Below are 14,876 nucleotides of genomic sequence, written 5' to 3'. Positions count from 1 at the left end.
GGTGGCTGGGTGGGTGGATGGTGGATGGGAGGGTGGATGGGAGGGTGGATGGCTGGGAGGGAGGGTGTTTGGCTGGGTGGAGGGTGGGAGGGTGGATGGTGGGTGGGAGGGTGGATGGGTGCGTGGGATGGTGGATGGCTGGGAAGGAGGGAGGGTGGATGGTGGGTGGGAGGGTGGATGGTGGGTGGGAGGGTGGATGGGTGGGAGGGAGAGAGGGTGGATGGTGGGTGGGTGGTGGGAGGAAGAGGAATGGATGAAGCGAGGATTGGAGAGTGACTGTATGTCTGTATGGTGGTGGTGGTGGTGGAAGGAGGAGGGAGGTGATGCAGGAGGGGAGAGTGGCTGGCTGGCTGGTGGTGGAAGGATCAGGGGAGAGAGAGGGAGGGAGAAGGGAGGAGTGTCTGGCTGCTGGTGGAAGGATGTGGAGGGAGGGGGTAGTGAGAGAGAGAGAGATGAATTAATGAATGGAGGGAGGGAGGGAGGAAGAGAGAGAGAGAAAGCATGGAATGGAAGGGGGGGAGGGAGGGAGAATGTGGCAGGCTAGATGGGTGGGTGGTGTTGCGGGTGATGGTGGTGGTGGTTGGTGGTGCTGGTGCTGGAAAGAGGAGGGGGTATGGGAGTGGATGGGAGGAGGAGGAGGAGGAGTGAGCGCACTGAGATTTTTGTCGGTCAATCTCCAGACGAGAAGTGTTGAGTGAGTGGAGGGGGATTCCTTCTTTGTCAAATCATAAAGAGCGAAAGCGTTACAGCGACACACACACACATACAGCTCTCCACTGCTGTTGTGTGCGTGTCTTTCCACAACAGCCACCCGTAACACACAGAATATTGTTCAGTACTAAAGACCACACACACACACGCGCGCGCGGGCGAGCGCGCGCGCTGGTGGTGGTGTGTTGTGTGTGTTGATTTCTGGGCTGTCACCATCATCACTGTCACCACCACCATCATCATCATCAAGATCATCGTCGTCAATACACCACTCCAGGGAGTTGTCCGCACGTCTTCGGCTGACATCCGAGACGGGAAATTCGAAAGCCAGAGGCGAAGAAGAAAGAGGCTAACACCTCGTGGAAAAAGGAAAACACCCCCCCCCCCCCCGCAAGAAAACGGAGTGAAAAATACCCAACCGTGAATGTGCGTATATCTTCATTTCTCTGTGATCGTGATTATGATGATGATGATCGTCTGTTATTTTACGCACGCTATAGCGAGAGACGTTCTACGTGGTGTGTTGCTGTGTTGTGGTTGTTGCTGTTGTTGTGGTTGATCGCAGGATAACAAACAATGTGACAGGGATAGCGAGGCGTGGTGGCTGCCAAAACTGCGTTCACTCAGCGGTCAATGCAGTCTATGATACAGTCTATAATTCAGTCTATGATAGAGTCTATGATACAGTCTAGAATTCAGTGTAGAATTCAGTCTATGATTAAGTCTGTGGCCGTGTAACACACACACACACGGGGTGTAGGCGTTACATACTACATGTGCAGTTGTGTACATGTAGGACATGCTAGTGCCATGCATGTGTGTAATATAATAATCCGTTTTTTGTGCATGTGTAGATTCGTTACATGGGTATTGTGGTGTACGTGCAATGTGTGTTGTGTTGTACATGTATATTAATGTGTAGTACATGTGTGAATGTAGTACATGTATGTACATAGTACATGTGTATTAGTGTGTAGTACATGCACTATATGTGTACATGTAGTACATGTGTAGTATATGTGTCAATGTATTACAGAGGTCATGTGTATTAGTGTGTAGTGTATGTAGTATATGTATACATGTAGTACATGCATGAATGTAGTACATGTGTGAATGTAGTACATGTATGTACATGGTACATGTATATTAATGTGTAGTACATGTGTGAATGTAGTACATGTATTAGGTAGTACATGTGAATTATGTTGTATGTTTACTGTGTACATGCAGTACATGTGTAGCACATGCGTCGTACATGTGTATTATGTTGTATATTTACTATGTATACATGTGTAGCACATGTGTAGCACATGCGCCGTACGTGTGTATCATGTTGTTTATTTACTATGTGTACATGTAGCACATGTGTAGCACATGCGCCGTACGTGTGTATCATGTTGTTTATTTACTATGTGTACATGTCGCACATGTGTAGCACTTGCGTCGTACATGTGTATTATGTTGTATATTTACGATGTATACATGTAGCACATGTGTAGCACATGCGCCGTACGTGTGTATCATGTTGTATATTTACTATGTGTACATGCAGTACATGTGTAGCACATGCGCCGTACGTGTGTATCATGTTGTATATTTACTATGTGTACATGCAGCACATGTGTAGCACATGCGCCGTACGTGTGTATCATGTTGTTTATTTACTATGTATACATGTAGAACATGTGTAGCACATGCGCCGTACGTGTGTATCATGTTGTATATTTACTATGTGTACATGTAGCACATGTGTAGCACATGCGTCGTACATGTGTATTATGTTGTATATTTACGATGTATACATGTAGCACATGTGTAGCACATGCGTTGTACATGTGCATCATGTTGTATATTTACTATGTGCATGTAGGACATGTATAGCACATGCGTAGTACACGTGTATCATTGTGTAGTACGTGCGGTGTATTATCGTGGCCCGTGTACACATGTACAGCACGCATGAGTAAATATTACATGTGGTACATGTCCGTTGTATGTTACATGTACAGTGCATGCAAATAGCCAATGTGTCAATCCACTGCTGGATGAGGTTCTTGCCCCAAACCGTTGTTGCGATGTGAGATTCCCGTTCATGGCCACCACCAATACCACCAGGGGACGATTATCTGAACCGGTGCTGGGCCTCCCCTAGGTCGACTCGGCCTCAAATTAGTTACCTGGTGCGGTGTGTAGTAAACATCGCCACTGGGGGAGACAAAGGCGGCCGGGCGTGGTGCTGGCCACCCACCCCCTCGTGTGCCACAGTGCCGGCCTTCAATAGGTGCTGCTACTCGCTAACAACACTTGCCCAACAGTCTGTTACAGGCTACACGGGGGATCTTTATCTTTGTGTGTGCTAGCTAACAACACTTGCCCCAACAGTCTGTTACAGGCTACACGGGGGATCTTTGTCTTTGTGTGTACTAGCTAACAGCACTTGCCCCAACAGTCTGTTACAGGCTACACGGGGGATCTTTATCTGTGCGTGCTAGCTAACAGCACTTGCCCCAACAGTCTGTTACAGGCTACACGGGGGATCTTTGTCTTTGTGTGTACTTGCTAACAGCACTTGCCCCAACAGTCTGTACAGGCTACACGGGGGATCTTTATCTGTGCGTGCTAGCTATCAGCACTTGCCCCAACAGTCTGTTACAGGCTACACGGGGGATCTTTATCTTTGTGTGCTAGCTAACAGCACTTGCCCCAACAGTCTGTTACAGGCTACACGGGGGATCTTTATCTTTGTGTGCTAGCTAACAGCACTTGCCCCAACAGTCTGTTACAGGCTACACGGGGGATCTTTATCTTTGTGTGCTAGCTAACAGCACTTGCCCCAACAGTCTGTTAAGGCTACACGGGGGATCTTTGTCTTTGTGTGTACTGGCTAACAGCACGTGCCCCAACAGTCTATTACAGGTTACACGGGGAATCTTTATCTCTGCGTGCTAGCTAACAACACTTGCCCCAACAGTGTATTACAAGTTACATGTGGTGTCTTTATCTGTGTGTGCTAGCTAAGAGCACTTGCCCCAACAGTCTGTTGCAGATTACATGGGAGATCTTTATCTGTGTGTACTAGCTATCAGCACTTGCCCCAACAGTCTGTTACAAGCTGCACGTGAGATCTTTATCTGTGTGTGCTAGCTAACAGCACTTGCCCCAATACTCTGTTACAGACTACACGGGGGATCTTTATCTGTGTGTAGTAGCTAACAACACTTGCCCCAACAGTCTGTTACAGGCTACACGGGGGATCTTTATCTGTGCGTGCTAGCTAACAACACTTGCCCAACAGTCTGTTACAGGCTACACGGGGGATCTTTATCTTTGTGTACTAGTTATCAGCACTTGCCCCAATACTCTGTTACAGGCTACACGGGGGATCTGTATCTGTGCGTGCTAGCTAACAGCACTTGCCCCAACAGTCTGTTACAGGCTACACGGGGGATCTGTATCTTTGTGTACTAGCTAACAGCACTTGCCCTAACAGTCTGTTACAGGCTACACGGGGGATCTTTATCTGCGTGTGTGCTAGCCAACAGCACTTGCCCCAACAGTCTGTACAGACTACACAGGGGATCTTTATCTTTGTGTGCTAGCTAACAGCACTTGCCCCAACATTCTATTAGAGGCTACACGGGGGATCTGCATCTTTGTGTGCTAACTAACAACACTTGACCCAACATTCTATGAGAGGCTACACGGGGGATCTTTATCTGTGTGTGCTAGCTAACAACACTTGCCCCAACAGTCTGTTACAGGTTACACGGGGGATCTTTGTCTTTGTGTGTGCTAGCTAACAGCACTTGCCCCAACAGTCTGTTACAGGCTACACGGGGATCTTTATCTGTGCGTGCTAGCTAACAGCACTTGCCCCAACAGTCTGTTACAGGCTACACGGGGATCTTTATCTTTGTGTACTAGCTCTCAGCACTTGCCCCAATACTCTGTTACAGGCTACACGGGGGATCTTTATCTGTGCGTGCTAGCTAACAGCACTTGCCCCAACAGTCTGTTACAGGCTACACGGGGATCTTTATCTTTGTGTACTAGCTCTCAGCACTTGCCCCAATACTCTGTTACAGGCTACACGGGGGATCTTTATCTGTGCGTGCTAGCTAACAGCACTTGCCCCAACAGTCTGTTACAGGCTACACGGGGGATCTTTATCTGTGTGCTAGCTAACAACACTTGCCCCAACAGTCTGTTACAGGCTACACGGGGGATCTTTATCTGTCTGTGCTAGCTAACAACACTTGCCCCAACAGTCTGTTGCAGGCTACACGGGGGATCTTTATCTTTGTGTGCTAGCTAACAGCACTTGCCCCAACAGTCTATTAGAGGCTACACGGGGGATCTTTATCTGTGTGTGTGCTAGCTAACAGCACTTGCCCCAACATTCTATGAGAGGCTACACGGGGGATCTTTATCCGTGTGTGTGCTAGCTAACAGCACTTGCCCCAACATTCTATTAAAGGCTACACGGGGGACCTTTGTCTTTGCGTGCCTGCATGTACACTGTACACTACAAGTCAGCGTGACCACTGTAGACTAACACTTTGCGTCCAGTACAATTGTAACAATTGTTACAATCGTTACAATTGCAACGATTTTAACAATCGATAATCACGCCAACAATGCAGCTGCACACAACGTTGACCGCTTCGTGTGTGTGCGTGTGAGCGGTGGTGCAGCGGTTAGCGCTACGCTGCGCTACGAACCTGGCGACCCCGGGTTCGATTCCCGCTCACGGCCAACACCAGCGACGATTATCTGAACGGGTCCTGGGCCTCCCCTAAGTCGACTCAGCCTGAAATGAGTACCTGGTGCGGTGTGTCAACATCGCCGCTGGGGGAGACAAAGGCGGTCGGGCGTGGTGCTGGCCACCCCACCCCCTCGTGTACCGTGCCGGCCTTCATAGGTGCTACTCGCTAACAGCACTTGCCCCAAACAGTCTGTTAAGGCTATACGGGGGATCTTTGTCTTTATCTGTTCATATCCGATCCCCATATCCTCTTCTTGTTCATATCCTGATAAGTGTCAAATCATTGCGGCTCGGGTGATTGGACGTCATACTTTATCAGTGATGATTGTTGATATTCTACAAAGGCGTATCACTGCCCGTGTGTGTTGCTGTTGTTGTTGATCTATAAAACACAAGATTCGTAACGTTTTATATATACATGAGCGTCTTTAAGTGTGTGTGTGTATATTATTATAGCAAACACAAAAAGTTTAAAGTTTACGTGATTGTTCTTCTTTGGTTCTTTCGGTAAAGTCACCACGTAGAATGAGAATAAAATAATAAATTGATAAAATAAAATAACGCAATAATATTCTCGCGACGTTTCGGCCACAACACAAGCGGAGGACAGTCTCGTCCCTTCACCTGATGAAGGCCGCTTGTGTTGTGGCCGAAACGTCGTGAAAATATAATTGTGTTATTTTATTTTATCAATTTATTATTTTATTCTCATTCTACGTGGTGACTTTACCGAAAGAACCAAAGAAGATGAATCCTTGCAGTCACGAAAGCTTTAAATCGAAAGTTTACGTGATTGTGTTGACCGTAGCAAAGCGTTATTGTTGTTGCCGATTGACCAGGCTGGTGAAGTATGGCCAAACAAGCACACACACACACGCGTGTGTCACATAGCGTGGGGGGGGGAATGCCTCTCATCCAGCAGTGGATCGGTAACCCAGTGCACGTGTCTAGTTACTACCAAGTATACCACAGTATAATATACCCAGTGTGTGACATGTGTACACGGCATCGTCTGTTGATGTTGTGTACACACGAGGCGTGAATTATGTAATGGGCAGTGTGTCCGCACGTAACGCGGTCTGGCTGTAATAGTTGATATTGTGTAACGGGAGAATGCGGCGTTACGGTTACACAATTTGCTGCGTAAGTTACTCTGAAGTTATGCCACGTCATAATATAGACTTACACTCCTGTAACACATGCTGTGTTACACTTACGCTCCTCTAACACATGCATTCTTGGATTCACCACGCCCGGCCGCCTTTGTCTCCCCCAGTGGCGATCTTCACACACCACAACAGCAGTTACTCGTTTGAGGCTGAGTCGACCTAGGGGGAGGCCCAGGACCGGTTCAAATAATCGTGACTGTGGTGTTGGCCGTGAGCGGGAATCGAACCCGGGTCGCCGGGTTCATAGCGCAGCGCGCTAACCGCTACACTACCGCTCACGCACACTCCCACACATACACACACATACACACACATACACACATATACACACGGCACGACACTTGTATATGCACAAATGACAAAGATCTCCGTCGCGTAGCCTCAACAGACTTGGCCTACAGCAGAGAGACAGCGGGCGTCTTCATGGCCCCGTCCTCACCACCAGTGTCAGACCAGAGAACAAAGCCGCAAAAGACGAACAGCACAAGGGCAATGCCATACACGTGTCGGAGCGTTTGTAGCTCGCTGTGTGAGCAAGCAGCTACATCGTTGGATACCTTTCTTGCAAGGCTGTAATTATGGTACAGTAAAACCTTGGATTGCGAGCATTATTCGTTCCAGAAACGTGTTTGTAATCCAAAGCGCTCGTATATCAAAGCAACTCGTATATCAGTTGTGATCACGTGACGCTCGGCAGTACAAAGCGTCCACACGTACTACTACTCGTATTGCAAGACCCTCGCTCGTTTATCAAATTAATATTTATTTTAAAAAAATTTGCTCGTCTTGCAAAACACTCGCAGACCAAGTTACTCGCAATCCAAGGTTTTACTTTATATATTGGGGGGGGGGGGGAGACATGCTCAAAATGCCCCCCGATATATTGCTATAAAATAGATTTCTGTTAGTATGATTGTGGTTATGGTTGTACTTTATTAATCCCTAATCTCTGCCATTACATACAATGAAACAAGAAAAGGTATAAAAGAAAAAAAAACAGAGCAATGTAATACAATATACACTATTAGACATTATTGTAAACAATAAATAAAAAGTCCATTCCACGTGTTAGTGAATTTTTTTGTAATATTTTAGGCAGGAAATGGCAGGGAATTCGTTTTCAAATTTAGATTTTTTTTCTGGGGGCGGGGGGGGGGACCCCCAGACCCCCTGGAACATTCGGTCCCCCCTCCCCCAATGTTGACTCCATGGCTTCGGCCTTGCTTTCTTGCCAGTATCAAAGGATGGCAGCGGGGTATGAGACGCGGGCATGATTCACCGCGAAAGGTTTCTTATTTGGCGTTTGAAAATCTGAACACAACGCCTGTTCAATTGCCAGAAGGGGTGAAAACTCTTCTTACTTGCTCTTTGTTTTTTTTTGTCGGTAAAGTCACGTGGGTAAAATAAAACAATTAAATTAAATCACGACGTTTCGGAGGCAACGCAAGCTTCCGTCTTCAGGTGGAAAACAGTCACAGCAGAATAGCTGTACCAAGGTGCCTTCTTTTATTTTATTTTACCTACGTGACTCAACCGAAAACGAAAAAAACAAAGACTATGAATCCTTGCAGTCACGAAAGGTTCAAATATATTCTTACTTTTTAGATACACGCCTATTGCAGTGCCGGATTATTCTAGTAGCAAAAGTAGCTACTACATATATATAGTAGCTACACATGTAGTAGCTAGCTACGGGCCCCGCACTTTCAAGGGCCCCGCGCTAAACGCTTTCAAGCAATCAATTCCGGTTCAGTGATTCTGCATTTGCTCTATTACTATAGTACTATACCGCCCTCAACTTTTACGGAAGACCGGGTGTTTAAGGTTAGCGATTTGTCGTATTATCTGGGCTGTATAGCAAATGAAAAAAATACAATTGATTTACTATGCAAGTAAAAATTTTGTTTTTTAATATTTGTGTGGTTTTTTTTTTTAACTGGGCCCCTTCATAACATCATATGTTATTTAGCTTCACCCGGCACTGGCCTATTATAAAGAACGCCGCGTCTGTCTGCTTGTGTTAAAAGGCCAATCGGTTTGCAAAGGCCATGCATAGTATTGTCAGAGCGTGTTTCATAATCTATAATAAAATCAGAAGTTTGTATTTATAATGCAGGAAATCCGATGGGCTATTCGGCTCTTTGTTAACACGTGTCCAATAGAATCAGAAGTAATTATTTATACTGGAGGAAACCCGATGAGCTGTAAACCTCTTTGTGAACACGTGGTCCCAATAAAATCAGAAGTATTTTTTTTTTACTGGAGGAAACCCGATGAGCTGTGAAGCTCTTTGTTCACGCGTGTCCCAGTAGTGGGCACGGGGGTAAGAACGTTACAACAAATGCAATACAACACAAACACGACAGCTGTGCAAAGTGCAATGAAGTTAAACAAATCGCCCAACAAAAATACGACACTAAATAAAGAATTCAAGCTTTCGTGACTGCATAAATTACTCAATACCAAAACTAAACCATCCCCACCCGAACCAAGCAAAGGCCGCCGAGGTATAAGCTTCTTGTTGTTCAAAAGCGACCTTGCCACCGCAGGTGCCAGCTCAAATCAAGTGGCCTTATCGTTTGTGCACTCATCGCGAGCGAAGCATTATAGAATGGTCTAAAACGCGTGTTTCTAAATGTGTAGCGGCGATGAATAGTAATAATGATTGCGTGTCGTTAAGACCCGCCAACACCCTACACAGCGAGGAGGTTTGTGTCACGTAAACGACACGCGCCAATATTTGACGAATCGGTTCAGCACTAGCCGGTTGCGTGTTGCAGAGCTAAACCCAGCGCAACGTTCACGATTCGTTATCATCGCCGGGTGACGATGACAACAACAACATCAACAACATCAACAACCAGCTTCGTCAGGCAATTTATCCGGAATTGTCTTCTATGTATCACATTTAAAAGCACCTTAAAGAGCACGTGTGTGTGCACGTTCTTTTTTTATTGTTGCCACGAGTATTTGATGGTGAATACAGATGTGATGATGCCCTGTCTGTGTGTGTGTGTAGTTGTGAACGTCGGAAACACAACTCCCTCGGAGTTATTGCCAGGGGGAAACGGGTTAAAAGGCAGCCAATTGTTATTATTTGTTAATGTCGCCTTGTACTAAATTGGTGCGTGTCTAAGTGTGTGTGGGTGTTTGAACGTCTATAACACAAAGGCAGCAGCCTATTGTTGTTATTTGGGTTTTTCCTTCATCATTGTGATAGTTGGCAAACACAAAAGTTCAACATTCACCTCGTCGCCGCACAGGGACAGCTGCCACTGGGGGTTGGTGCTCCCCCCTTTTGGAATGCCAATTTTCGGCCACCGTTCGCTCAACGTTCGGCCAACGTTCGGCCAACGTTCGGTCAATGTTCTGTCAGTGTTCGGCCAACGTTTGGCCAACGTTCACTCAACGTTCGGTCAACGTTCACTCAACGTTCGGTCAACGTTCGGTCAACGTTCGCTCAACGTTCGACCAACGTTTAGCCAACGTTCGGCCAACATTCAGTCAACGTTCGGTCAACGTTCGGCCAACGTTTTGCCAACATTCAGTCAACGTTCGGTCAACGTTCGGCCAACGTTCGGCCAATGTTCGGCCAACGTTCGAACAATTGCCAAGCGGTGTTGTTACATTTGTGTACGTGTATAGGTTTGTATACGCGCTTGAATATATTTCGGCCCAGGACCGGTGCAGATAATCGTCACTGGTGGTATTAGTGGCCGTGAGCGGGAATCGAACCCGGATCGCCGGGTTCACAGCGCGGCACTAACCGCTGCGCCACCGCTCCCTACATACGTACACACACGTGTACACACACGTGTACACACACACACGTGTGCACACACGTATACACACACACGTGTTGCACGCATTGCTTAATGGATGGACTCCACTCACGAAGGCACACGCGTGTGTACATGCACAATACATGTGCGTTACACGCTACAACGTAATTCGGTAATACGTAGCACACATGCCCTATGCGTACACACTTAATGGTACACGGGGTGTACAGACACTCACAAGCACTGCAGTACACACTCCTATGCAATGCAATGTCTAGTACACGTACACAGCGGTACACAAGCGCGTGTCTCCGCGTGTACTCACCGACATGTGTACACGTGCGTGTCCCCGCGCACGTGCGCACACGCCGACAGTCATGTACACGCCGACACGTGCACGTGTCCCCCTCCGCGTGTACGCGCAGGCTAGTGGGAGGAGGAGGGGGAGCAGGAGGGAGGCGGAGATGGACGACCCCACTCGGATGATGCAGGGCCACCCGGGCCTGGCGCTGAGCGCCCACACTGCGCCCATGGGCCTGCACACGCACGGCGGGGACGAGGTGGACGGCCGCGGCAAGCACGACATCGGTGACATCCTGCAGCAGATCATGACCATCACCGACCAGAGCCTTGACGAGGCGCAAGCCAGGTACGTGCGCGCACGTTACGGGACACGTGCGTGCGTGCGTGCGTACGTACGGTGCGCACGCACGCGCGTGTTTGTGTACACACATGTTCCGTACGCGCGCATACGCTAAAACGAACAAAAATCGTTTGGACGCGTTTTTGATTTGTTTTTTCCCCAGGTGTTAAAGTCCCAAGTGTAAGGCCCCAAGTGTTAAAGTCCCAGGTGTAAGGCCCCAAGTGTAAGGCCCCAAGTGTAGGACCCAGGTGTAAGGCCCCAAGTGTAAGGCCCCAAGTGTAAGGCCCCAAGTGTAAGGCCCCAAGTGTAAGGCCCCAGGTATAAGGCCCCAAGTGTAAGGCCCCAGGTGTAAGGCCCCAAGTGTAAGGCCCCAGATGTAAGGCCCCAGGCGTAAGGCCCCAAGTGTAGGACCCAGGTGTAAGGCCCCAAGTGTAAGGCCCCAAGTGTAAGGCCCCAAGTGTAAGGCCCCAAGTATAAGGCCCCAAGTGTAAGGCCCCAAGTGTTAGAGTCCCAAGTGTAAGGCCCCAAGTGTAAGGCCCCAAGTGTAAGGCCCCAGGTATAAGGCCCCAGGTGTAAGGCCCCAAGTGTAAGGCCCCAGGTATAAGGCCCCAAGTGTAAAGCCCCAAGTGTAAGGCCCAAGGTATAAGGCCCCAAGTGTAAGGCCCCAGGTATAAGGCCCCAGGTGTAAGGCCCCAGGTATAAGGCCCCAAGTGTAAGGCCCCAAGTGTAAGCGCCACGTTGGCTATGAGATGTTAACTACCTCGCCTGGTGTACAGGAGGTCGTGGTTTCTATCCTGACCCTGACACCAGCTGCTGTACATTTGGAGTTTGCGCATCTGTCCGTGTGGTGGCGTGGATTTTTCTCCGGGTCTTCCGGTTTTTCCCAAATACACAGCAGCAGGCATCAGGGTCGAGATCGAACCCACGACCTCCTTGCATACGAGGAGAGGTAGTTAACATCTTACCACGGGGAGGGAAAGAGGGAGACGCAAACTCCAAATATACGTCAGGCGTTGGGGTCGGAATCAAACCCACGAGCTCCTGCATACATGGCAAGGGAGTTAACATCTCTCAGCCACCGCTGCGCATACGCACACGTATGTGCGTGTGTGCGGGGGGTGGAGAGGGGGGAGCGGTCAGGCGTGGAGCTAGACCAACCCCACACCCTCGTGTGCCGTGCCGGCCTTCACAGGTGCACCTCGCTGACAGCACTTGCCCCCTCCCCCAAACAGTCTGTGCGGGGGATCTTTGTCTTTTGGGCATGTATGTATGTATGCGCGCGCGCGCTAATGGACGCGCCCAAAGGCCTGTTGTCGTCGTCGCTAATTTTTTCCGATGCCGCTTCGCTGTGTCACGCCGCAGAAAGCACGGATTAAACTGCCATCGGATGAAGCCGGCGCTCTTCAGCGTCCTCTGCGAAATAAAGGAGAAAACAGGTACCTCGCGTGCACTCGGCTCCACGCCCGCCGCGCTTGTGCGTGGTTGGCTACTGCAAAAGAAGTTCAGCTTACAGTGTGTACGCACGAGAGGAAGCATTTGTTCCTGGGTTTAATTCTGACTTTCCCGGGAGTTTAAATCTGACTTTCCCCTGGAGTTTAAATCTGACTTTCCTGGGTTCTAATTTTGACTCTCCTGGCTTTGAATCTGACTTTCCTGGGTCTCGTCCTGAAGACGCCTGACGCAGCTTCAAGTGGAACGTCGTAGCTTCCTCTGCGACGTTTCCGCCGTGTGGAAACCCCCAGCTTGATCTGAAATGCCGTGAAGGGGATCTGGGGTTTCTCGCGTGAAAAATAAGGATCGGAACGAACCCTTTCGGCCAATAAAATAGGATTTGTGCGCAGATGGCAAAAAGGTATCCCATATGATAGAGCTGACACGTGTGTGGCATTGTCGTTGTGCTGTTCGCCTTGTGGCGTTGTTCTCTGATCTGACACTGCTGGTGAGGCTAGCCCATGAGGCAGGCCGCTGCTGACTCTGGTGCAGGACAATCAGCTTCAAACGCAATGCCATATACAATAAAACCTTGGATTGCGAGTAACTTGGTCTGCGAGTGTTTTGCAAGACGAGCAAACTTTTCTAAATAAATATTAATTTGATCAACGAGCGAGGGTCTTGCAATATGAGCAGTGTACGTGTAGGCGCTTTGTCTGCAGAGCGTCACGTGACCACAACTGATATACGAGTGCTTTGGATTACAAACACGTTTCCGGAACGAATCATGCTCACAATCCAAGGTTTTACTGTATTATCAGAACCATGTTTTGCGTGTTCCCCGCAGGCACTGTGTGTGGCTAATGTAGTAACTTGATTCCTTGCAAAAGGCATATATTTGGTGTTGAAACACCGTAACACAACTCCTGTTGCATTGCCAGAAAGCGGACACACCCTATTATGATTCACGTCATGGCAGATCTATGGGGTCTCTGTGTGAACCTGTGGGTCTCTGTGTGAACCTGTGGGTCTCTTTGTCAATCTGTGGGTCTCTTTGTGAATCTGTGGGTGTCTGTGTGAACCTGTGGGTCTCTGTGTGAACTTGTGGGTCTCTATGTGAAGCTGTGGGTATCTGTGTGAACCTGTAGGTCTCTGTGGGAACCTGTGGGTCTCTGTGTGAAGCTGTGAGTCTCTGTGTGAACCTGTGGGTCTCTTTGTGAACTTGTGGGTCTCTGTGTGAACCTGTGGGTCTCTGTGTGAACCTGTAGGTCTCTGTGTGAAGCAGTGGGTCTCTGTGTGAACCTGTGGGTCTCTGTGTGAACCTGTGGGTCTCTGTGTGAACCTGTAGGTCTCTGTGTGAAGCTGTAGGTCTCTGTGTGAAGCTTTGGGTCTCTCTCTGAGTGAGTCTGTGAAGGGAATTTCAACAGGACTTGCATCTCTGTTTTATTGACCTGGTCAAGGCCTACGATACCACCAATCGGCCAGGGCTCTGGGTTGTTCTTCGTGCTTTCGGAATCCTAGACCCCATGTTCACAATCATTAAAAACACTCATGATGGTGGGCAGGCCCTGGATAAAGCTACGTGGCCAGGAGTCGGAGCCATTCCCTGTTCACCTTGGGGTGCAACGGGGATGTCCTCTAACCCTTACGCTATTTACCATTTTCTTTTACCACGTAGTTCGAGAAGCTTTCCATGGATGTAATCTACAACAGATACAATGGGAGGTTGATCGGTTCTCGGGTGCAGTCGTGGGATGGCTCGCTGTTGGTTAACCACGTTATTTATGCCGATGATCTGGTGTTTGCCGCCCACTCTGAGGATGAGTTGGAGGCGCTGCTACGGAGCCTGGAGCGTTCTACAAAGAGGTGGAGTCTTACCATCAGCCCCAGATAAAACTAAGCAACTGCCCACGAGTGATGAGGCAGTTGTGGAAAGAGTGTAGACGATTCCGTACCTGGACAGTGTGCTCATGGCCGGCCCTGATTTGGCAGCCAAGGTCTCACTCAGAATCAGCCGTGCGGCATTATCTTTTCATCAGCTGCCAATGCTGTGTGCAAGCTACCTGTTCCGTCGCTCCACACGAACCTTCGAGTCTTCTCGACCACAGTTGTGCCCTCCCGTATCCATGCTTGCAAAACGTTGAGCCCACTAAAAGAATAACATCTGCGCTGGTTGGAAACATTCAGGCTAGCCTTGCCTACGATCCTTCCTGGGCTTAACCAGGCTGGATTGTGTGAGGAGCTCACAAATCCTCCGTGAGCTCCTCTGGCAGGCAAGGCTGCATTGGCTGGGTCATGTAGCCCACATGTCCAGCCACAGAATGCTCAAACAGCTTCTGTTTGGCCAGATAGACGGGGGATAAACGGGCATGACA

The 14,876-nt window shown here is 48.8% G+C and overlaps 1 protein-coding gene across 3 annotated transcripts in view; it reads left to right on the top strand.

Annotated features, from left to right (window-relative positions):
* The first annotated feature begins 620 nt into the window (after positions 1-620).
* The window catches only part of LOC116955290 (pre-B-cell leukemia transcription factor 1-like), a 96,031-nt gene continuing 81,775 nt past the window's right edge, over positions 621-14,876 (top strand). The window contains exons 1-3 of one of the 3 annotated variants that reach the window (XM_032976267.2): positions 621-1,137; positions 10,858-11,076; positions 12,433-12,506. In XM_032976267.2, coding sequence (XP_032832158.2) covers positions 10,892-11,076; positions 12,433-12,506 — 259 coding nt within the window. In that variant the 5' untranslated portion in view covers positions 621-1,137; positions 10,858-10,891. Of the gene's footprint in view, positions 1,138-10,852; positions 11,077-12,432; positions 12,507-14,876 lie in introns of all 3 variants that reach the window. The other 2 variants (XM_032976266.2, XM_032976268.2) reach the window with 2 other exon arrangements.

This window comes from Petromyzon marinus, chromosome 59 (assembly GCF_048934315.1).
Source record: "Petromyzon marinus isolate PM22_M1 ecotype Great Lakes invasive population chromosome 59, UKy_Petmar_22M1.pri1.0, whole genome shotgun sequence".
NCBI classification, from domain to species: Eukaryota; Metazoa; Chordata; class Hyperoartia; order Petromyzontiformes; family Petromyzontidae; genus Petromyzon; species Petromyzon marinus.
The sequence above is the reverse complement of the archived record's forward strand: the minus strand, read 5'-3'. Positions and strand labels throughout refer to the sequence as shown.